Raw genomic sequence first — 24,809 nt, forward strand, 5'->3', positions numbered from 1 at the left:
AAATACAGGCAAAACAATCACTGACCCATATTCATTCTTTTCAAGTAAGAAAATCTCCAGCATTAACTAGATGATGTTCATGTTTCTACATAGGGATACATGTCTACAGACATGGCAGTGGTGGGTGGGAAGGTCATAGGTAATACATTGACAAAATAAAACAGTTTGTGGGGAACATACCTTAAATCATGGATCCTTTGTCTCCATCCCAGAACCAAGTGGGGCTGTCCCTATATCTTTCATGGACCATGTCTGTTCCTTAAAGTATTCACTTTAGAAAGGACTCTCTGTAGAAGCACCATTCCAAGAGCAATAAAACAAGCTTCATATAAATATGTCTTTTATCACTTTCCAGCATTGGGAATGGATCATGCTTTTAGAGGAGCTTTATGAGATCCAATGTTCAGAATGAGATTTGAACATCAATACAACAGAGAACTGGGAAACTGCCCTTTTCTGATGTGAAGATTTGCTGTGATCCATTATTTTTTCTCAACATCTGACAGGCGTCAACAGAACAGCAGATGTATTAGAGAGACCAGGCCCTCATACTGCACTGTTTGAAGAGAAATATAACAACATTATTGCAAAAATCAATCAGACACAAGCACTGTCAGAGTGGATATACTGTACACTGTAGTACCACCAAATAATGTTGTCTACCTCAGCAGATAATATGCATAATTCACAAGGACATGAATAGGCCACTCACAAGGTAATCATTTCAAATCATTTCAAAAGGTGTACCATTTATGAAACACTTGACCATGCTAATGTGGTTTCTCACTCCAGTGTTCAAAGAGAAACTAAAATAAGAACATACTTACACACAGAGTAGACTTTTTTTGTTTTCTAAGGCAATTTGCTTATCAAGGCATACTGTCACACATCACATTTGAAATGTGATTGTGATAATCCAATGTGCAGTAGTTGGTGTCTATTTGTTGATGTTCCAGGAATTTGACTGATCATATAACAGCAGGAAGTTAAATCATATGGCTTAATAGTAATCAGTATAAAACCTTCTCACTGACATTGATGCAGAAATAGTATGGTGCTGCAGACAGTTTTCTCACAAATATACAGCATACTGATTTTCTCACACTTCTCACTTAACAATAGCTCTCTCTACTGGTAAAACAGAGTAACACGGACATGACATGATTTAAGTGACCCTTCAACTGATATATTTCTCTGCATGATTATGAGGGTGATGCTCACTTTTAATCTAAAGTTCAGGTTGTATAGCAACGCACTGCTCACAGAAAGAGAGGCTGTTGATGAACAATTGTATTACTTTATTGGGCTTTAACAGTGAACAGGCACTGATCTGCCCAAAATACAAACGAAACAGAAAACCGATTTCATATATACAGGTTAGCTAGAAACACAGATATGGGATAATATTTGTTTTTAGAACGGAATTAATTAGCACAGTTTCAAAACAATCTCAGAGAAAAATAAATGTTATTAGAACTAGTGCAAAACGTTCTAAACAATGAAGCACAGTGTATAAAATGGCATAAGAAGTATTTCCCTAACAGAATACAGGCTTAGGACACCAGTGTAGATGTATAACCCCTTTTCCCTTCTCTGATAGAGGTACGATTCCTTCATATTCTAGCAGGATGAGCAACAGCCATGACTGATATGAATGAAGGGTACAAGTGGCCTTTTTGGAAATAGGGAGACCAGACAATGTTTCACACGTTAGTCATACAAGGCAGGCAGGATTTTCAATCCCAAGGTATAGTTATCAACATGGTTGTCTCTTTTACAGTGTTTGGTATCTTCAACCAGTTTATAAATCAGCATGTCAACAATGTCTGTTAGATATTCAGTTACACACCACAGTCAGTCGTAAGAAAAATAACTATCTTTTAGCAATATAAACTAAAGAAACTAGCAGTTCGTTAGACACTGACATAAAATTAGCACCTACTAATTCATTGTAGGCATTCAAAGGCTACAGTGATATTATATATTTTATTTAGGATAAATGAAGAATCTCATAAATGTCATACTTTTTTATATCATATTTTCAAATCCAAGTTCAATTCATATACATATACTCTGTAAAAACCTCTGCTATGATATAGTTTTTCAATAGTAAAATAGTTACAATAGCTTTGTTAGGACATAAACAGTATGCCTGTGTTGTGGTAGACCAAGGTCACATACAGTATGTGTTTGGGAGGTGAACCCAGGATTACTCTAAAACAATAGTTTTGGCTTAGAATGACTTTGTAAGATACAAATAATGTGTCAAATATATTTGTATTTGTGAATCAATTTGTCACATTGGAAGACATCTTATTTCAGCTTCCCAAAGACAAGCCCAAATGTAAAAAACTTTTTATTTTTAATAATACACAGATTATGCCAGGAAGAGAGAGGTCAGAATAATTTTATGTGATTAATCAGAAACACATGAGAACCATTTATATAGTTATACTCTAGCTCTTCTTTACAAATAACAATACCGTGCCAACAGATGACCTTTATGAAAAGAATCAAGGTGGACCTTTTTCATATCTCTGATATTTAGAATTTAGAAGTATATATATATATATATATATATATATATATATATATATCAACGTTTTGGTTCTTTCCAAATAATCACTCTATTTCACATTGAGGGCATAGACACACCCTAAATCTCTACTGTGACAGAAATTGTTTTTGATGATGCGACGCATTCGCATCTTGAAAATATTTTCTTAAACATTTAGCCGTGATTAAGGGCCTCCTGCTCCAATTAGCCATTCTGGGTCTTTGTTATATGTTATATGTGGTAAATTGTCTGTTTTATGAGTAAGAAATGATTGGTGTAGTTATAATCCAGACAGTCTTCCATGGCACAATCATCTACCTTCTGTAAGCGATTAGACACCCAGGGGGAGTTTCCACTGGTTTCAATCAGCTTTGCATAGACACATGTTCCTCCACAGCATTAATAGTATACCTCTGACATCTATCAAAAACAACATGGTTTACCTTCGGTTAGGATCTGTAATCTAATATTTGCATGAAATTATTCTGCTTGGTATATGACAATGAGGGTAGTGTTACTGAGAATAATAATAACTATATTTACTGTAAGCCAAACAAAGTATTTCTCGTGAGTATACTTTTGGCTTGAAAGATGTAATGATCACCTGATTTCATGTGTTGGGTCATATAAATTAAATTGCTGACTTGTTAACTGCACACACACACACACACACACACACACACACACACAAACACACAAACACACACACACACACAAACACAAACACACACACACACACACACACACACACACACACACACACACACACACACACACACACACACACACACACACACACACACACACACACAAAACTTATAAAAAGTAGCATACAAGCCTGCAACTCACGCTTTCCCAATTGTGCAATTCACAAACTCAACCTCGTACGTAACTCCCCAAAACCATCACTCAACGTATTAAATAGAGTGGTGATAAGCGAAAAAGGCCATTTGTACCCAAACCCTTCTTAGAAACAGCATTCAGTACCTCTTTCAGCATGATGGGAGACCCGCCTCTTTCACCATGCCCTCTCATGTCCTCCTTACACGTGAGATATGGCTGGCTCTCAGTTCCGAAGCCTTATCTACCTCCATATCCCTCTGTGTTGCGGGAGGGGAGGGCCCGTGCTTCGCCACTCCTCTAGTGTGGTAGAGGGCGAAGAGGTATACCGACCTGTAGCCTTCCCTGGAGTGGTGTATAACCTCCTCATTCCTGATGTCCTGTGGAGGGGACTGGATGGAGAGAGAGGGTTATAAACGCCTCACTCCTCAGGTAGTGGGAAGGAAGGGAGTCTCTGTAGACTGGAAGCCGGGGGGGAACAGTAGAAACTCTTGTTCATCATCAGTCACTCCTCTCGGGCAGAGCTCTCCTCCAGGGGCAGGGGTACCATGGCCTCCAGGCCCACAGCGCCACTGCTCTGGACAGTGGAAAAGGAGACGACAGTGTGCAGCAGGATGAGGACCAGAACACACAGTCTGAGTCTGCTGCTGCACAGTCGCGACGCAGCCGACACAGGTGGGGAGCTGCGCCGCTGCCATGATGATGACCCCGGAAGCTGGGTCAGGGCACACGCCGCCCCCACAGAGGGGTCGCAGCCACTCCATCTGACGTCACAACACTCTGGGTCTGCATTGGTTAAATGGTTTTCTAGTAGCCCTGCATCACACACAGATAATAAACAGATTTAAGATCCAGATGATCTTATCAGATGACAAACAAGTTATAGTCCCTGTGAAATTATGGGAGGTGAGCGAAAAATAGCAACACAAACAACAGAATGTCACTCAAGGCCCCAATCATACTGTACCTGCACAGATAAAACTGGATTGTCCTCCATAGACCAAGTCGTCATTGTCTGGTAACACAAAGGGGCACATGGTCTGGACCTCCAGACAATATTGCTTGCAGGGAATCCTGTGTTGACACTGGCTCTGGGTGGCGTTGAAGTATTCTGAGCATAACCAGGCTTTGTAGACTGACTGCAAGAAAAGAGCACAGCGCCTGGCGGCTTTCACACACAGCAGGTTTTTGTCATAGCAGTGCCTGAGGTGATAATGGGTGTAATTGAGGCTAATGGATGGACATTAAAACCATTTCTACAGTATTAGCAGCTATTACAAACATCTACTATCTTCTGCTGAGGTGGCCATAAGTGGACAGATGATACTAATTGGGCTGACTACAGTGCAAGAAAACCTTGTCAAAACAAAGTCAACCCGGTATACACTTCATCAACAGTTTACTCTCAAGGCTATAACCACAGAACCATATAGTGACACTAACTGAGTCAGCATATGTGGTAATGCACACTGAAAATCACTGTAACAAGCACTGTATGGGGCCAGCAAACTGGAGTACAGTACTATGTATCTAAAGGAGATCCAGGGCATATCTTCAACCTACTCAGAAAGCTCTTCACCGGGTCCTGTGTATGATAAAGTAAGAGAGATAAATATAGCTGTTAATATGAGCAAGTTGGCAGCAGCTCGCCATAGACAGATGCACAGGAAGCAGGGCAGCAGTGACGTAGACAGAGGATCACAGCAGTTTCTTCACCTCCGCTCTGCTGTGGAGCCAAGGGCTACTGCTGTCAAGGCAGCAGGATGAGCCAGAGCCTCTTTCACAGTCATTATATTTATCATGTGGTCAACCTCCCATCGGTATAGTACACACAACACTACTACAACCCTCTTTTGCTCTATTCACAAGAGGATTAGATGATGCTTATCCAGTGACACATCAACCCAAGGAGATGGGGGTTAATCTAAAGGACTAAAGTCACCTGCTCCACCTAGAATAAACATGGTAGATCGCTAAAGGAGGAGGATACTCAATTATTTTCTCGCACAATTAAAACACACTACATTGCACACTATTACACCGTAGCCCAATGTTCAGTATGTCTTCCTCTGCGTGCTTCCTCGGTTAACATTTCAATTACCAACTCCTGACAGACACAGAATAGAGGAATTCCCTGACTACATTTCCATACACGTTAACCTGCAGTATATTGCTGACAGATGGTACGCTGGAATTGTGTTTTGAGAATGACAAAGACCATCTAGGGCCTCAGCAACATCCTCAAGAACAAGGGGCCTCAGAACTGAACTCATCTGAATAAATAAGTTCAAACCACAGAAGTTGACTCTGTAACATAAGATGTTATCAAACATTTTTGTACTGTATGGACAACCTATTGCAAAACAATACTAATCCTGTAATAAGAAATAAAATACTTGAGAGATGAGGGGATAAGAACAATAAATGGTATTTCTCATCCATTCTTACCATTTTGTTTTTACTGTAGGCCTACATTCTCCCTCTTTGGACAGGTAGAAATCATCAATAATATTCCAACTTTAGTTTCAGACATGTTTAGCATTAAAAGCTACTGAAAAGCACATGATAATAAACCCTAGTGCATGGTGACTGACAGTAGCTGGCAGAGAAAGGAACCAATGACAGGAGGGATAAATAGATTTGAGGTGCAATCAATGAGCCTCCAGCGAGCACTGATTCATTCAATCTCAATCTGGGATTAAGTTCAAAAGCCCTTCATCCTCTTCTTGCGATGCCATGTCTGCAATCTGTACAAAGACTCAATTTTATACGGTTGAACTGGGGACAATTTATCTTCACTGCACACAGCAATCAAAGATGGCGACTATCACATTTGTGCCAAATTCAAACCCTGTTCACGCTTGTGTGCGCCCCACTAAATTATGAAGTTCCCCAATTTTGCTACTGATTTTAAACACGTGACTATGAAATATCAGTTCTGTGTAATTCAAGTGGAGTTCTCTCCTCCAACTGGTGCATTTATTTGGAGTGCATTGTGTTTGTCATGTATTGACACTGCTTTTCCCTGTATAGAGTCATGGAACACTGGTCACTTTAATCATTTGTACATACTGTTTTAGCCACGTTATATGTATCCTGAACAAAAATACAAATACCACCATTTGCCTCATGCAGTGCGACACATCTCCTTCGCATAGAGTTGATCAGGATATTGATTGTGGCCTGTGGAATGTTGTCCCACTTCTCTTCAATGGCTGTGCGAAGTTGATGGACATTGGCGGGAACTGGTACACGATGTCATAAACAACGATCCAGAGCGTCCCAAACATGCACAATGGGTGAAATGTCTGGCGTGTATGAATAACTGACATTTTCATCTTCCAGGAATTGTGTACAGATCCTTGCGACATGGGGCCGTGCATTATCATGGCAGCGGATGAATGGCACGGCAATGGGCCTCAGGAACTTATCCTGGTATCTCTGTGCATTCAAATTGTCATTGATAACATGAAAATTGTGCTTGTTGTCCGTAGCTTATGCCTGCCCATACCATAACCCCACCGCCACCATGGTTCACAACGTTGACATCAGCAAACCACTCACCCACACGACACCGGTACAGTTGAAACCGGGATTAATTTGAGAAAGGCCTGTGAATATTTTGTTATGATGATAGTCTGCTGTAGCTATTGTAGGCTATAATGTTTGTCTCTGTGTTGGGTAAAAGAGGCTACAAGTTAATTGGTCAAGAGCACCCCTGCTCATTGTGGTTTAGCTCATGACGTGGCACTAGGTATTTCTACCTATTGTAGCTCTACCAGTCTTCTGTAGTGTTATTTGAGAGTGTTGATGTGGTAGGCCACTTTTGTTGCTATGCTCGTAGCCTGATTCTAGGCCAGATCTAGTGTAGATTATTTTAGCTTTGATTTTGATGTCAGAACCTGTCCAAAAAATGTCATTGTTCGTGTGTTTTTGTAAGTACTTTCACTTATTTTGTGGACATTATTATTTATTCTGACCACCGCCACCATCACTACAATTGACTTGTGAATGAAATCAGATGTTTTTCCTTTTCTTATCCTTAGCCTGCCTCCCCAACCGCAACACACGTTTACCTTTTCAAAGTCTGAAAACAGCTGGAGCATTATAGCACTTGGAGATTTTGGATAATGCCTCTGGAAAACTTATATCTAGTAACATTAAGTTGACTTCTCTCTGTAACAATATCAGAATGATGAACGGACACAAAGTAAATGCCACCCCCGAGTTCACTACCAACACTGTCGAGGCCAGCTTGATTGATGCTGACATACAGTTGAAGTCGGAAGTTTTTCATACACCTTAACCAAATACATTTAAACTCAGTTCTTCACAATTCCTGATATTTAATCCTAGTAAAACATCCCTGTCTTAGGTCATTTAGGATCACCACTTTATTTTAAGAATGTGAAATGTCAGAATAATAAGTAGAGAGAATGATTAATTTCAGCTTTTATTTCTTTCATCACATTCCCAGTGGGTCAGAAGTTTACATACACTCTATTAGTATTTGGTAGCAGTGCCTTTAAATTGTTTCACTTGGGTCAAAGGTTTCAGGTAGCCTTCCACAAGCTTCCCACAATAAGTTGGGTGAATGTTGGCCCATTCCTCCTGACATAGCTGCTATAACTGAGTCAGGTTTGTAGGCCTCCTTGCTCACACACGTTTTTTTCAGTTCTGCCCACAATTTTTCTATGGGATTGAGGTCAGGGCTTTATGATGGCCACTCCAATACCTTGACTTCGTTGTCCTTAAGCCATTTTGTCCCATCTTTGGAAGTATGCTTGGGGTCATTGTCCATTTGGAAGACCCATTTGCGACCAAGCTTTAACTTCCTGATTGAGATGTTGCTTCAATATATCAACATAATTTTCACCCCTCATGAAGCCATCTATTTTGTGAAGTGCACCAGTCCCTCCTGCAGCAAAGCACCCCCACAACATGATGCTGCCACCCCCGTGCTTCATGGTTGGGATGGTGTTCTTTGGCTTGCAAGCCTCCCCCCTTTTCCTCCAAACATAACGATGGTCATTATGGCCAAACCATTCTATTTTTGTTTCATCAGACCAGAGGACATTTCTTCAAAAAGTACAATCTTTGCCTTTCAGGTTATGTCGATATAGGACTTGTTTTACTATGGATATAAATATTTTTGTACCCGTTTCCTCCAGCATCTTCACAAGGTCCTTTGCTGTTGTTCTGGGATTGATTTGCACTTTTCGCACCAATGTACATTCATCTCTAGGAGACAGAACGCGTTTCCTTCCTGAGCGGTATGATGTCTGTGTGGTCCCATGGTGTTTATACTTGCATTCTATTGTTTGTACAGATGAAAGTGGCACCTTCAAGCGTTTGGAAATTGCTCCCAAGGATCAACCAGACTTGTGGAGGTCTACAATTTATTTTCTGAGGTCTTGGCTGATTTCTTTTGATTTTCCCATGATGTCAAGCAAAGAGGCACTGAGTTTGAAGGTAGGCCTTGAAATACATCCACAGGTACACCTCCTATTGACTCAAATGATGTAAATTAGCCTATCAGAAGCTTCTAAAGCCATGACATTTTCTGGAATTTTCCAAGCTGTTTAAAAGGCACAGTCAACTTAGTGTATGTAAACTTCTGACCCAGTGGAATTGTGATACAGTGAAATAATCTGTCTGTAAACAATTGTTGGAAAAATTACTTGTGTCATGCACAAAGTAGATGTCCTAACCGACTTGCCAAAACTATAATTTGTTAACAAGAAATGTGTGGAGTGGTTGAAAAACTAGTTTTATTGACTCCAACCTAAGTGTATGTAAACTTCCGACTTTAACTGTAGATCTACAGCACCGACCAACGATACTGTAGGAAAAAAAATGTGGACTCCTCTGGCCAAAGCAAACTGCACAAGTTACAAAAACATAACAGAATCAATGGTTTAAGTTACATTTAGGCCTAAAGTTAACTTTATATGCTGCACACAGTTGGATGAAGTCTACTCTTCAAGCTAATTGGGGGCTGTTTAATGTCTGCTTTTTAACAACCTTTCCATGGATTTTCTCATGACATCAGGGCTTTGTCTGCCTTTTTTATTAGGCCTATTAAAAAAAGTCTGCCCTCGGGTGTATTCATTAGTCGGTTTCTGTTGAAAACATTTAGTCTGTTGCAAAATATTTAGCAACAGAAACCGTTTACCGTTTAATTTATGAACCAAACGGGGAGGGACCTACATTCATTTGTCTAATAGTAACGGTTGTTTTCTTAGTCAACCGTTTACTCCAAACGGAAAACGTTTTACAATGAAAACAACAGTTTCTATTAGTTTCTAGTATAAATTAAAACGGTAAACGGTTTCTGTTGCTAAACATTTTGCAACAGACTGAATGTTTTCAACAGATCCAACTAATGAATACACCCCTAGGCATCCCCAGTCAGTCGACAACACCCTTTTAAAACAAGGCCTGTTTCCACACAGCAATCCTTTGCACAGTTAGAGACCACACAGCATGACATGGGTATTCAAGACCTATAAAATGTCTGTTTTTATTGTACTTCTTTGGGCATGGCTTTGCACATACTGCTGTATAGTCTACTACAGTCTTTCAGTCAATGCAAAAGTTGCCTGCAGTATTCTTTTCACCAGCAGATGTCCTCACTGCTACACTGAAATCCTGTTTGTGTCACTGGAAATCATACAGCATGGTTAACACCCAATGATTCAAAATAATTTCCTATAAAATGTGAAGAATCACAAACCCATAACTTATTTTCCAATCATAATAAAACTACCTTAATTAAACAACCTTTAGTGAGTTTGATGTGAACAGTTTTAACAGTCAGAAAGCAATCAGTAATTTTATAGAGCAGTGTAATTGATTGAGATGGCTTTCAGAGCGACAGCATTACATTAATGCATTGAATTCCTGGTCAAATAAACTTTGAGTACATTATGAGCCCAAACCCAAATCATGAAATTATGTTCTACATAAAGGTGATAGTCTGCCTGCTAGAAGGGCTAAAAGCTAGCTTGACTTTGATTGTGGTCTTCCACAGACTCAAGGAAAGCAGTGTGCTAACCTGACAACCTGGCTTTGTGTGGGTCTCAGACTGAGGAGTGTTAGCCGCTTGTCTGGCTCTGAATGAGGGCCTGTTAACCTGGCTATCATTATACAGCCCAATGAGCTGGCTCTATTCCCGGCCCGGCAGACAGATGTACAGCACAGGGCTGCTCTAACAGGCTGGACAGTCTGTTACAGTCTGGACAGACAGTCAACTGCATGAGACCAATGATGTTTCAAGTGCTCAATAGAAAAAGGTAAGAGACACAGTGAAAAGAAGCCTTCTACCACTCCTACAGTGTTTCACATGCTGCTGTAACGCGTTTCCATTCCTGTACAGAGTGTAGCTGAAGTGCAGATAAGTGATGTATTTAATGTAAGCTCTTTTAAAATGTGTGACAGATGTCTTGCGAATGCAGCAAGCGTCTAGTATGTAAAGGTGAGGTAGAACGTAATGAGTCATATTCACTGTCTGCTGCAGGTCCTATATTTGGCCAGGACTGAAAGTGATGAGGAAAGCATCCAGAGCAGATTCAATTAAAGCAAAGTACGTCTGCACTGTTTTAATCACCTCGTTAAGCAGGTATCTAATCATGAACCTTTTGGAGTCACTTCTATGGTGGAGCAGATGTGATTTGAACTCTATTTTTCTCCAAGATAAGACCATAACTACCTCAATGTTGGGATGAACAGGCCACAGCAAAACAAGCCCTTTCACATCCAGGTGGCAGAGTGGTCCTCTGTAGCTCAGTTGGTAAAGCATGCGTTTGTTACTTTCAAAGCCAGGATAGTGGGTTTGATTCCTGGGACCATGATTACATAAGAATCTATGCACGCATGACTGTAAGTCACTTTGGATAAAAGCGTCTGTTTAATGGCATATTATATTTATTCAGGACCTCTTAATTTGTTCCATTTATCAATTAGTCAAATCATGAGTTTTTCATCAAACATATGCAGTAGTTATGCTTATTCATTTCACAGAGCAATAACCAGTGTGAGTGCCTCTCCTCTCCACTCCTGCCACTACACAGGCAAACCTGTCATTATGCACAGCTCAGGAAAAGAGCAGAGAGCAAGTTAAGAGCATGAGCCTCAAAGGTTCGCTTGGAGTTGCCAAAACAAGTCTAGAAATTCCTAGCATTAGTGTGTTGTATTCAATTTACCTACAGCTTATTACAGTATTGCCTACTCAATCTTCTACTATTTTAATTTTCCCTCCTATACTTTTAGCTAGGATACATTTTTTAATAATTTATACAGTTAAGCCAGTTAAGAACAAATTCATATTTACAATGGCGACCTGTCAAACACATTAAAATGCTCCATGCCCGTGGAGCACCTGGCTTGCTGTTAAATCAATAGGTAGCTTGTTGCTAAGGGGAGGAACCATACAACTCCAAATTAATTGTTCCAAGAGAATCCTTTGGAGTCTGCATCAGTTCTAACGAATGTGACCTCAGATCGCACTCAGTTAGTACAAAATACAGACCAGTTTTAGTCCAACACATTTGAGACATTGACAAGCGATACCGTCAGGTATCTTATGTTGCAGTACTAACCAGTGGTATCTTTAGTAGATCGGTTGTCAAGTATTTATAACCTATAGGGAATCTAGAATCCAAATATACTTAGTTACCCCATTTGGCTTACTTTGGGACAAAAGCTAAACTGTATGTTATAGTAATATATTATTGAAGACGATCTTAAGAGCTCTCACTCTCCAAAATAAATTATCATCGCTAAAGGGGATAGAAAGTCCTGCTATAAGAGCTCTCTTTCTTTCTGTATCTCTCTCCCAAATCTATTCTCATAGCTAAAGGGGTCAGGTGACAGTGGGCCTACACTGCAGCTCTATGGCAGCTGGGTTCCTTTTCAGTAACAGTGATGTGAAGCAATTATACATGTATAAATTGGGTGGAAATGGCCCAGCATACAGCTGTCATAAACATGTATCCTCTGAATAATCAGAAAGATCAAGTCTCACTGAAGACCTGGATCAAGGAACACCTTATTGTTGGAAAGAGAATACTGCCATGGGTCAGAAAAATGTATCAGGAACATCTGACTTAAATTATCACAAGATCATGTTGTACATTAGAACATTAGTTGATCACTTTTCCCCCTGCATGACTATTCTACTGGAGTTGTATTACAGGATAATGCAGTGCTAAGCACAATGGCACATTAAAACATGATACACAGGAATGTGACACACATGTATCTGAATACTACAGTTCCTGATGGAGGTTTCCAGTCAGCGGCCAGAGTGGAGTTACAGATACGATCAAGAGCAATAGATGCCCTAGTTTTGGCCTGTGTCTTCCACGTTGGTTGCCAATAGATGAGTCACTCTGCTTTCTCTGATGTCTACTTGCAATAGTGCTACTCCCTTTTACAGTGCCTCTAGGAAAATAATATATTCTTCCACGTGTATTGCTTGTAATAAACTGGTAATAGATGTGCTTTAGATATATCTCTCCCAAATATTCCAAAATATGCATTCAGACATTTCCATACACTACATGTACAGTAGCTAGATAGGGAGACCGGTAGGTTTCAGGAAGAGCCCTGATGTTCATAACATGGTGCATCAAGTCCACTAAACATCTGTTGTAGAAAGTTCTTGTTAATCAACGTTCACCGCAATAGCTGGTGTATTAAGACCGGTATAGTACCTCTGCTATGTACTATAAGTAGCATTAAAAGCACAGACACACCTTTGGAGGTTTTGATCTGTTGGTTGATTGGCGTCTACAGGAGCAGGTGTTTGTGGCATACTAATCTCAGATACCTATGAAGACTAATTTTAGGATTAACTGTGAAGTTTCTGTCAGAAAAAGCTAATTGCTGGAAGAAGAATCTTTATTTGACTGCTCCTGAATATTGTATAATATGTTGGCTACAGATGATATTGCTTCAAACAGTTGTGTTGGCTCAATCCTTTGGATGTCCCTCTGTTTTCTTATCTTAACTGTGAGATGTTTAATATTATTGACTCTACTTTATCTCTGAAGAGTAAAATAAAATGTGTTACACTTCATGGTAGAACTTCAAATGCAATGCACCCTATATTTTCCAGGAATAATTTCAGCTTGAGTGGTGCCCATCTAATCAATGTGACAGTTTATGACAACTCTGGAATTTCTGATAATAACTTGAACAATCCTATCACCATTCACTACTTATCTCATCTGCACATGGTCAAAGTATCTAAATACCTGAGAAGTGACATTACCGGTAAACCCTTCAGAGGCTAGTTTAAATTGAAACATATCCTTTCTAATTGTGATTATTCTCTAAGCCATACAGAGGAAGGTTGCTAGGCACAGACTGTGGTATCTATGGTAACTGTCCCGAGGGAAGGCTAGGAGCTTGTGAACTGCCAACCCTTCATTTGGACACACTCAGCTGCCTGGACAGCTAAATAAAGACAGAGGAAACAGATCATGCAAACAGGGAGTTTCCTCCCACACATCACAGAATATAACACTGACTGACTGCAGCCATTTCATGGACAGAACATACCCAGGACCATACACATGGAGGAGAGCAGCTTAGCACATGCCACACATAGCCTACAGTGATGTGAGAGGTGGGGTGGCAGCACATTATGACCAATAGTAATGGGAGCAACATGTTCATGTCAATTAACACAGCTACAATGTTATATAACCATTGTCAAGATCTTTGGAATATCCTTGTGGAAAGGAAACGACACACACAACCTCAGCGGGGGAACTAGTGGTCTGAATAACAGACAGTTGCTGTTCTGGAGCAAAATATCACAGAATTTCATATCTGAAGATGCAGTCTAATGTAACTGCTGCCCTCTGCCATATGAAGACATTAAATGGGTGACAGTTCTACCTGTAATGCTGGAGTGTCCATAGATCTCAAACATCCCCGAATGGATTAATTAAAAATCATTAGAAATCTGGCATTCTGACAAAGGTTATGGTTAATAGATAGTAAATGATGGCAGTCAGTCCATTCCGCTAGATGCCACACAGAATAGTTTCAGCACAGATGTAATAGTATACCGCTTCATGTTACAAATAGTGGCTTCATAAGAATTCAGTGTTACAAGTGATTTTAAGTTGTAGACAAACTGATTGGCTTTGGCAAGAAAATTATGAGGAAACAAAACGATCTGGACAGATGATGGAGCGCTATGTCCCTTAAAGCAAAGGGTGGCTGCATGGGAGACGAGTTGGAGAGTACAGGTCTCCCAGGTGGGCACCAATCAGACAGGGCACCAGGACATTGTGAGGGTTACACCAGCTGTGGACAGAGAAGGCCATTACTATACTACACTTTGTTATCCCAGGTGGCCTAAAACAGAGCAGTACCTCTTACTAAAGGCCTCAACATTTTTTTGATAGTCTCACAATGTCAGCAGTGGTAGAGGCCATTGGAGGAAGGGCTATGGTGTGTGAATAGGCAGTTGAAATGATGAAACCTGTGTAATGAACCCCTATTGAAAAATGCTCAGACAAAATAATCAGCAGAGGGATCTCTGGTATACACTGGACAATGGGAAATTAAGAGCATCCCTGTGTTAACAGAGCTCATAATGGACATGCCAATTCTGGAGTGAGGATGATGATTCATTGAGTCATGGTCCTGGACATCTTGTGCAGGCACAGTTATGGGAAGAGGAACAGAGAAAAAGTGAGGTATCTTAATTTAGTGTGTCTCTGATCCTTCTAGAGAGTCACATCCCCTTCCCCTGATAGGCACCCTGAGATGGAGAGCCGATTAAATACGCAATCCTCTTAGTTTAAACCTCCTCTCAGAACATAAAGTCTGTGGACATGGCTAAATAATGGCTAAGTAAATTAGTTATATCTCACTTTGCTTTGTCTTACTTGACTACCACTTTACTACCAGTACACCAATCTCTCACCATTATTTTTGAAACTGCCCTTAGACTTGGATAATGTGTCATAATTTCATTTGATAAAGTATCTTCACCCCTTTGATACAAAGTTATTTGTGGCAAATCTTAAAATAAATGCAGATGGATACAATTGTATTCAATAAAATGCTCTTATGCAACAAATTCAAAAAGTACATTAGTCATCAAGTGTCCTCTGGAGTTTTGTTGAAACTTGGCATCAGCATTTCAAAACCCTTTTAGTGCCTTCAGAAAGAATTCATACCCCTTGACTTATTCCACATTTTGTTGCGTTCTTGCCCTAATTAAAAATCTACAAACAATACCCCATAACGACAAAGTGCAAAAAACATATTGTTTTTCAAAATTGAGTGAAAATTAAATGCAGATATCTAATTTACATAGAGTACCAGTCAAAAGGTTGGACACACCTACTCATTCAAGGTTTTTTCTTTATTTTTTACATTGTAGAATAATAGTGAAGACATCAAAACTACAAAAGAACACATATGGAATCATGTAGTAAGCAAAAAGAAAATCTATATATTTATATTTGAGATTCTTCAGTGGCCACCCTTTGCCTTGATGACAGCTTTGCATACTCTATGCATTCTCTCAACCAGCTTCATGAGGTGGAATGGAATGGAATGCATTACAATTACCTGGAATACATTACAATTAACAGGTGTGCCTTAATAAAAGTAATTTTGTGGAATTTCTTTGTGACAAGGTAGGGGTGGTATACAAAAGATGGTCTTTTACCAAAAAGGCTAAGTCCATTTTATGGCAAGAACAGCTCAAATCAGCAAGACACGAAGGTCAGTCAATGCAGAACATTTTCAAGTTTCTTCAAGTGCAGTCAGAAAAACCATCAAGCATTATGATGAAACTGTCTCTCATGAGGACCGCCACAGGAAAGGAAGACTCAGAGTTACCTCTGCTGCAGAGGATAAGTTCATTGGAGTTCACAGCCTCAGAAATTGCAGCCCAAATAAATGCTTCACAGACACATCAATTGTTCAGAGGAGACTGTGTGAATCAGGCCTTCATGGTCGAATTGCTTCAAAGAAATCACTACTAAAAGGACACCAATAATAAGAAGAGACTTGCTTGGGCCAAGAAACACGAGCAATGGACATTAGACCTGTGGAAATCTGTCCTTTGGTCTGACAAGTTCACATTTGAGACTTTTGGTTCCAACCGCCGTGTCTTTGTGAGATGCAGAGTAGGTGAACGGATGATCTCCGCATGTGTGGTTCCCAGCGTGAAGCATGGAGGAGGTGGTGTGATGGTGTAGGGGTGCTTTGCTGGTGACACTGTCAATGATTTATTTAGAACTCAAGGCACACTTAACCAGCATGGCTACCACAGCATTCTACAGCAATACGCCATTCCATCTGGTTTGAACTTAAAGGGACTATCAATTGTTTTCCAACTGGACAATTACCCAACACACCTCCAGGCTGTGTAAGGGTTATTTGACCAAGGAGGAGAGTGATGGCGTACTGCATCAGATGACGTGGCCTCCACAATCACCCGACCTCAATGCTATTGAGAAGGTTAGGGATGAGTTGACTACAGAGTGAAAGAAAAGCAACCAACAAGTACTCAGCATATGTGGGATCTCCTTCAAGTACTGTTGTAAAAGCATTCCAGGTGAAGCCGTTTGAGAGAATGCTAAGTGTGCAAAGCTGTCAAGGCAAAAGGTGGCTACTTTGAAGAATCTAATACATTTTGATTTGTTTAACACTTTTTTGGTTACTACATGATTCCATTCCATGATATGATTCTACATGATTATTTCATAGTTTTGAAGTCTTCACTATTATTCTACAATGAAGAAAACTTTTGACAGGTACTGTAAGTATTCACACCCCTTTGCTATGCCACTCCAAATTGAGCTCAGGTGCATCCAATTTCCTTTGATCGTCTTTGAGATGTCACTAACTTCACTGGAGTCCACCTGAAACCAATTACATTTTTTTGGACATGATTTAGAAAGAAACACTCCCGTCTATATAATGGTCCCAGTGCACGGCCGAGCAGAAACTATACCATGAAGTTCAAGGAACTGTCTGTAGATCGACAAGGTAGAATTGTGATGAGGTACAGTGCATTCAGAAAGTTTAAAGACCCCTTCCCTTCTTACACATTGTTACTTTGAATCCATTTTAGAAAAAGGCTTTAATTGAAATGTTTTCCTCATCAATCTACACAAAATACCCCATTATGACAGATTATGACCCCATTATGACAGGTACTTAAGGTATTTCTGATTTCAAAAAATGTCTAAGTATTCAGACCCTTTCCTATGAGACTCTAAATTGAGCTCAGTTGCATACTGTTTCCAATGATCATCCTTGAGATGCTTGTACAACTTGATCAGAGTCCACCTGTGGTAAATTCAAAGATGTAATTGATTGGACATGATTTGGAAAGGCACACCTGTCTATACAAGGTTCCACAGTTGACAGTGCATGTCAGATCAAAAACCAAACCATGAGGTCAAATTAATTGTCTGTTGAGATCTGAGACGGGATTGTGTCGAGGCACAGATCTGGGGAAGGGTACCACACAATGTCTGCAGCATTGAAGGCCCCCCAAGAACACAGTGGCCTCCATCATTCTTCAATGGATGAAGTTTAGAACCACAATGACTCTTCCTAGAGCTGGCCGCCCGGCCACTATGACAGGAACTCTAGAGCTCTGTGGAGAACCATCCAGAAAGACAATCATCTTTGCAGCACTCAACCAACCAGGCCTTTATGGTAGAGTGGCCAGACGGAAGCCACTCAGTTGAAAGCACATGCCAGCCGCTTGGAGTTTGCCAAAAGGCACCTAACGAACTCAGACTACGAGAAACAAGACTCTCTGGTCTGATGAAACCAAGATTGAACTCTTTGGCCTGAATGCCAAGTGTTACGTCTGGAGGAAACCTGGCACCATGCCTACGGTGAAGCATGGAGGTGGCAGCATCATACTGTGGGGATGTTTTTCAGCGGCAAGGACAGGGGTACTAGTCAGGATCAAAGGAAACATGAACGTAGCAAAGTACAGAGATATCATTGATGAAAACCTGCTCCAATGTGCTCAGGACCTTAGATTGGAGCAAAGGATCCCCTTCCAACAGGACAACGACTCTAAGCACACAGCCAAGACAACACAGGAGTGGCTTTGGGACAAGTCTCTGAATGTCCTTGAGTGGCCCAGGCTGAGCCCGGCCTTGAACCCGATCGAACAGCTCTGGAGAGACCTGAAAATAGCTGAGCAGAGGCGCTCCCCTTCCAACCTGACAGAGCTTGAGAGGATCTGCAGAGAAGAATGGGAGAAACTCCACAAATACAGGTGTGCCAAGCTTGTAGCTTCATACCCAAGAAGACTCGAGGCTGTAAAAGGTGCTTCAACATAATACTGAGTAAAGGGTCTGAATACTTAGGTAAATGTGATAGCAAATGTATTAAAAATAAAAACTGAACTAAAAACCTGTTTCTGCTTTGTTATTATGGGTTATTGTGTGTAGATTGAAGGAAAAAAATATTTAATTTTAGAATAAGGCTGTAACGTAACAAAACGTGAAAAAAGTCAAGGGGTCTGAATACTTTCCGAATGCACTGTGTTTATTCCAAGAGTACATTGGTCTCAATCATTGGGAAATTGAAGAAAATATGGAACAGACTCTGCCTAGAGCTGGCATCCGACCAAACTGAGTAACTGGGCAAGAAAGACTTGTCAGGGAGGCGACTAAAAACCCAATAATCACTGACAGAACTACAAAGTTCCTTAGCTGAGATGGGAGAACCTGCCAGAAGGACAACAGTCTCTACAGCACTTCACCAATCTAGGCCTTTTTGGGAGTGTGACCAGACAGAAGACACTCCTGAGAAAAATGCATATGACAGACCAAAATTTTACTCTTTGGCCTGAATGTATAGCGTCATGTCTGGAGAAAACCAGGCACAGCTCATCACCCATCTAACATCTTCCCTACCGTGAAGCACAGTGGTGGCAGAGTCATGCTATGGGGATGCTTTTCAGCTGCAGGGACTGGGAGACTGGTAAGGATAGAATGAATAATGAGTGGAGCCAAATACAGGCAAATCCTTGATGAGAACCAGCTTCAGAGTGAAAATGACAGACTGGGGCGACACTGGACTGGCTTCAGAACAGAAATGTGAAAGTCCTTGAGAGGCCCAGCCAAAGCCTAGACTTGAATCACATTGAAAATCTGTGGAAAGCCTCAAAGATTGCTGTTCACCGCCACTCCCCATCGAACTTAACAGCGCTTGAGAAAATCTGCAGGGAAGAAAATCTCTAAATCCAGATGTGCAAAGCTGAAAACATACTCAAGACAACTCAAAGCTGTAAATCGGTGCCCGGAGGGGCTTCTACAGACTATAGTATTGACTCAGGGGTGTGAATACTTATGTAATTTAAATACAGTACTTCATTTTCAATAAATTTGCAAACATTTCTAAAACATGTTTTCACTTTGTCATTATGGGGTATTGTGTGTAGATGGGTGAGGGAAAACAAAAGTATTTAATCCATTCTGTATTCAGGCTGTAACATGTGGAATAAGTCAAGGTGTATGAATACTTTCTGAAGGCACTGTAAGACATCATCTAATTATTGAAACTGGTTCATGGAGAGATTGTTTCTGAAAATAAAACTGCCCCAATTCTGCAGTCTTTTAAAAAGGGCCTTTATATGAAGCCCAAGTGTAATAAAAGTAATACAACTTTCATAACTAGCTTTATTTACAAATATATTTTCAGGTGGACACCTCAGACTACACTATTAAATAGATGACATATTATGAGGACACAATATGTTGTTGAAAATTGTCACCTTAATGAGGAAAAATCTTAAACTATTATTCATACATTATTATTTAACCAAATGAAATGGAATAAACTAAATAAATTAAACCAATTGTAATGAATTCTATGAATGCAAAGCCAAAATCATAAAAATACAAACAAACAAGATCAGCTTTTACTTGAAAACCTCCAATGTTAAGCATGGAATTGATTAACTGCATAAAGCAAATATCCCTTTGTTTAGGTTTTGTTTACAGTAGAAACAGTCATTCTCCCTGTGGTGCCACTTTCATCTGTGAGCACATTTATAATATTGCCAACCAGGACAACAGAGGGAGGCCACATTACACAGCTGATGGAGCCCATTCACCAGGGTGATAAGCAGGCAGACAGCATGGCCTTCCATCAAGGCAAGCACATCAGCAGTAGGACCCTGGAGGGAGTCTTCACTGCTTTCAGGAAGAAGGAAAAAAAGATCAGGGCAACGACCTTATCAGCATGTAATTCACAACGTTAAGATTACTATTATTATGACTTCCATTTAGGATAAATGGAATGATTTCCCAAATGCAAGATGTCACTCCTTATACTGCAAGTATTCACAGCACAGATGTGATGCAGCATGCTTGCTCCTCAATGCATGGGGTGAATATGGATGACCGCATGCTTATGAAAGAGATGGTCCAGGCTAACACCCTTTTATTGGTCAGATGAGGCCAATCAGCAGCCAATGGACTGGACGAATACTGGCGGTGTGGGTATGTGACAACCCTTTCGTAAATCCTTTAGGAAGCTCCAGCTTGCCTCATTGATATTCTAGAATGCTGAGAGTCAGCTGCTTTATACTCTGAGCCAGCTGTGTTACTTCAAAACCCAGCACTCTCTGTTCCAAACTACCATCCTTTACACACTGCTAGGTTAACAGCTGCATATGGGGTCAGATGTGACATCCAACATCATATACACCTGTTTACATAGAAGCAAAATACTCCTAGGTTATGGATGTATATTTGATGATGCACTTAGTAAATACACATTCGCACGAATAACAGAAAGCAATATATTGCTGAAAACGTGTATGAAAATTTGTGTGAAAAGAGATTGATATGGGTAAAGAATGTGAGTGTCAGGGGTAAATATTAATATACAGTACTCATTAAGATTATAACATTTTCTTTACTTCCTGCAATAGGAAATAGATTTCAAAGCAGCTTGGTGTGGTGGCTGTACTATCATATCTAAAAGCAGAGTGCACAGCTGCTGCTCCTGTTATTCCGTCGAGAAAGCTAATGTCACATAAGATTAACAGTGATTAAACATTGATTCTGATTTGACACACTGCTAGGGTGTGTTTACTGGCTGCCTTTGTGCAGCAGCAGCAGAAGGGGGATCATAAATAATTGACCATATCATATTTTAAAAATAGTGAGAGCTGGTCCAATACATTAGCAAATATGTAGAATCAAAGCTAACAAATATTCTACACTACTCAGATAATGATATGGTAACAGGAAAGTACTGTGACTGAATATTAGGATAGGCCAACCTGTTAAACTGAACTGGAGAAATGTGCACAATATGTACGGACAGAGCAGTCTTACAGAACACAAAGCAGTTGTAATGTTTTAAGAGTAAATGTGTATGACTCAAGGCAAGAAACAGGTAGGCACAGGGACAATCCCACTCTAATCCACTGCACCTATGAAATGTGTCCATTCATTTATGTAAAGTATTAGCCAGTATACATAACAGCTTAGACTTGACACTCCCATGTTAAAACATAACTGAAAGTTATCTGTAGATGCCCCCACCAAGATGTTGACATCATCCATAACAGTTATGCCTGAAGGATTTCAGTGTTCCATCCCCAAAGAAGACTGATCTGTAAGGTCACACTGAGAAAAATAAGATATTTGTCCTTGGAAAGAGCAATAATTATGTCAAACGGGAATGCTTTCGGGAATATTGGACAAGGGCCTGGAGAGAATCTGAAATAACAGCAACTCTAGCCTACATGAGAGGAAAGATAAGGAATTAGACTGTGTGGGCTGTCACCTCCTATCCATCTCTATTTTATTTTACTACTGCAACCAACATATGTCCAGTGTAGGATCACACAAACAAGAACATCCACAGCAAAGGAGATCAGAGAACTAAACGGAATCTGACAGCAACATCTTCTGACCTAAAATATTTCAGTTCATGGCCCTACTCACATAGACCTTTCTGGTTGTTTACTAGTGAAACGCAGAAGCCGTGTGGCTTTCTAGTAAATAAATAGGCTCACTGTACATGTTGTGTTTTTTTTATATTTTTGGTCAGTACATGCAAACATTAAGATTCTACAGTTCATAAGGAAATCAGTCAATTGAAATCAATTCCTTAGGCCCTAATCTATGGATTTCACATGACTGGGAAGACAGACATGCATCCGTTGGTCAAAAATACATTTAAAAAAAGGTAGGGGCGTGGATCAGAAAATCTGGCAGTATCTAGTGTGACCAACATTTGCCTCATGCAGCAAGACACATGGCCTGTGGAATGTTGGCCCACTCCTCTTCAATGGCTGTGCGAAGTTGCTGGATATTGGCGGGAACTGGAACACTACAGACCCAGAGCATCCCAAACATGCTCAATGGGTGACATGTCTGGTGGTGTATATAGGCCATGGAAATTTCAAGCTTCTAGGAAATGTGTACAGATTCTTGCGACATGACACGGTACAGCTGAAACCGAGATTCATCTGTGAAGAGCACACTTGTCCAGTGTGCCAGTGACCATTGAAGGTGAGCATTTGCCCAATGAAGTCCGTTACGATGCCGACCTGCAGTCAAATCAAGTCCCTGGGGAGGAAGACGAGCATGCAGATGAGCTTCCCGAGACAGTTTGTGCAGAAATTCTTTGGTTGTGCAAACCTACAGCTTCATCAGCTGTCTGGGTGGCTGGTCTCAGACAATACCGCAGGTAAAGAAGCTGAATATGGAAGTCCTGGGCTAGCGTTGTTACACGTGGTCTGCAGTTGCGAGTCCGGTTGGACGCATTTCCAAATTCTCTAAAATTACATTGGAGTCATTTTATTTGTATTATTTTACCTTTAACTAGGCAAGGCCGTTAAGAACAAATTCTTATTTTCAATGACGGCCTAGGAACAGTGGGTTAACTGCCTTGTTCAGGGGCAGAGTGACAGATTTTTACTTTGTCAGCTCGGGGATTCGATCTTGCAACCGTTCGGTTGCTAGTCCAACGCTCTAACCACTAGGTAGCCGCCCCGGTAGGTAGTCTAGTGGTAGATAAATGATCATTACATTCTCTGGCAACGGCACTGGTGGACATTCCTGCAGTCAGCATGCCAGGTGGAATCACAACTGGCAGTGATTGGGAGTCCCATAGGGCCGCGCACAATTGGCTAAGCATCATCCGGATTTGGCCGTCATTGTAAGTAGGAAATTTGTTTTTAACTGACTTGCCTAGTTAAATAAAGGTTAAATGTATATATTTTTTTAACTACACACTCCCTGAACTTGAGACATCTATGTCATAATTAAGAGTGGCCTTTTATTGTCCCCAGCACAAGGTGCACCCGTGTAATAAGCATGTTGTTTAATCTGCTTCTTGATATGTCACACCTAACAGGGATTTACACAAATTTATGCACAACATTTGAGAAATACATTTTTGTGTGTGTATGGAACATTTTAGGGGGGCTTTTATTTCAGCTCATGAAACCAACCCTGTTGTGTTTATATATCTGTTCAGTGTACATTCCGTCAAAGCCTAAAGTATTTCCTTTGGTCTTATTAAATGAATTGTTACTAACCAGGCTATTTTAATACAGGAATACACCAAATTATTTTCTATTTCACATTGTTTTTCTGCATTTTGGACAATTGTGATTTGAAAACATGGAATGGAAGGCCTGCTGAGTGAAAGTTGCTGTCCCCTCTAGCTTCTAGCTTCTGCACTGCAGAGACTACTGTTGGGACAGATTGATTTGGTATAATACAATACATTAGGTGCGCTAGAGGCCACATCCATGCTAAAACCACTCAAACCAATCAGCCACCCTGTCAGAAAGCATGAACTCTGTAGTCCCATGGTGCCTCCACTTGTCTGGGATAGCAAATCTGCCATAACACAGGGTGTCAGTAGGGACAACAGGGAGGGGACATGTGTCACCGCGGTACAGTCTAGTGAAAGAGAGGGGGATCTGTTTGGATAGGCTTCCTTAGCTGACAGGCATTTCTACTAGACGCTCATTAAAAATAAAATGTGAGAGTGTGCCACACTTGGAGGGCAACCGATGTGCTCTGCTCTACAAAAGGTGACCTCGATACAAACTTTTAAGACCGTCTTGTTTAAGAGGAAGACAGGGTGCCTTGCTTGTTTTTGATATTTATGCCACACAGCTCTTACAACAAAAAAAACATGATTAAAATTTGCAGTTTCACATGTGAAATCACATTGTCATATGTGAAATAGATGTTTCCACATGCTGAGCTTAAATTTCACGTGAAACCATATTTTCACATGCACTAATTTTAGAGTTCACATGTTGATAAAATAAGAAACCCGCACACTGCTCTTGCTAATATCACTGCTCTTTATTAAGCTTACCAATCTGCCTCAAGGCATTCATAAGAGCTCTGTGCGCAGG

General features: G+C 40.5%; 1 protein-coding gene across 1 annotated transcript in view; it reads right to left on the reverse strand.

The window, feature by feature from the left end:
* Positions 1-3,689: 3,689 nt before the first annotated feature.
* LOC139421953 (NALCN channel auxiliary factor 2) overlaps positions 3,690-24,809 on the reverse strand; it is a 48,003-nt gene continuing 26,883 nt past the window's right edge. Inside the window, exons 2-3 of the mRNA XM_071173091.1 lie at positions 4,365-4,536; positions 3,690-4,213 (exon numbers count right to left, since the gene is read on the reverse strand). Of these exons, the coding sequence (XP_071029192.1) occupies positions 3,903-4,213; positions 4,365-4,536 (483 nt within the window). The 3' untranslated portion in view covers positions 3,690-3,902. The remainder of the gene's footprint in view (positions 4,214-4,364; positions 4,537-24,809) is intronic.

The sequence above is a fragment of the Oncorhynchus clarkii genome, chromosome 12 (genome assembly GCF_045791955.1).
Source record: "Oncorhynchus clarkii lewisi isolate Uvic-CL-2024 chromosome 12, UVic_Ocla_1.0, whole genome shotgun sequence".
Lineage (NCBI taxonomy): Eukaryota > Metazoa > Chordata > Actinopteri > Salmoniformes > Salmonidae > Oncorhynchus > Oncorhynchus clarkii.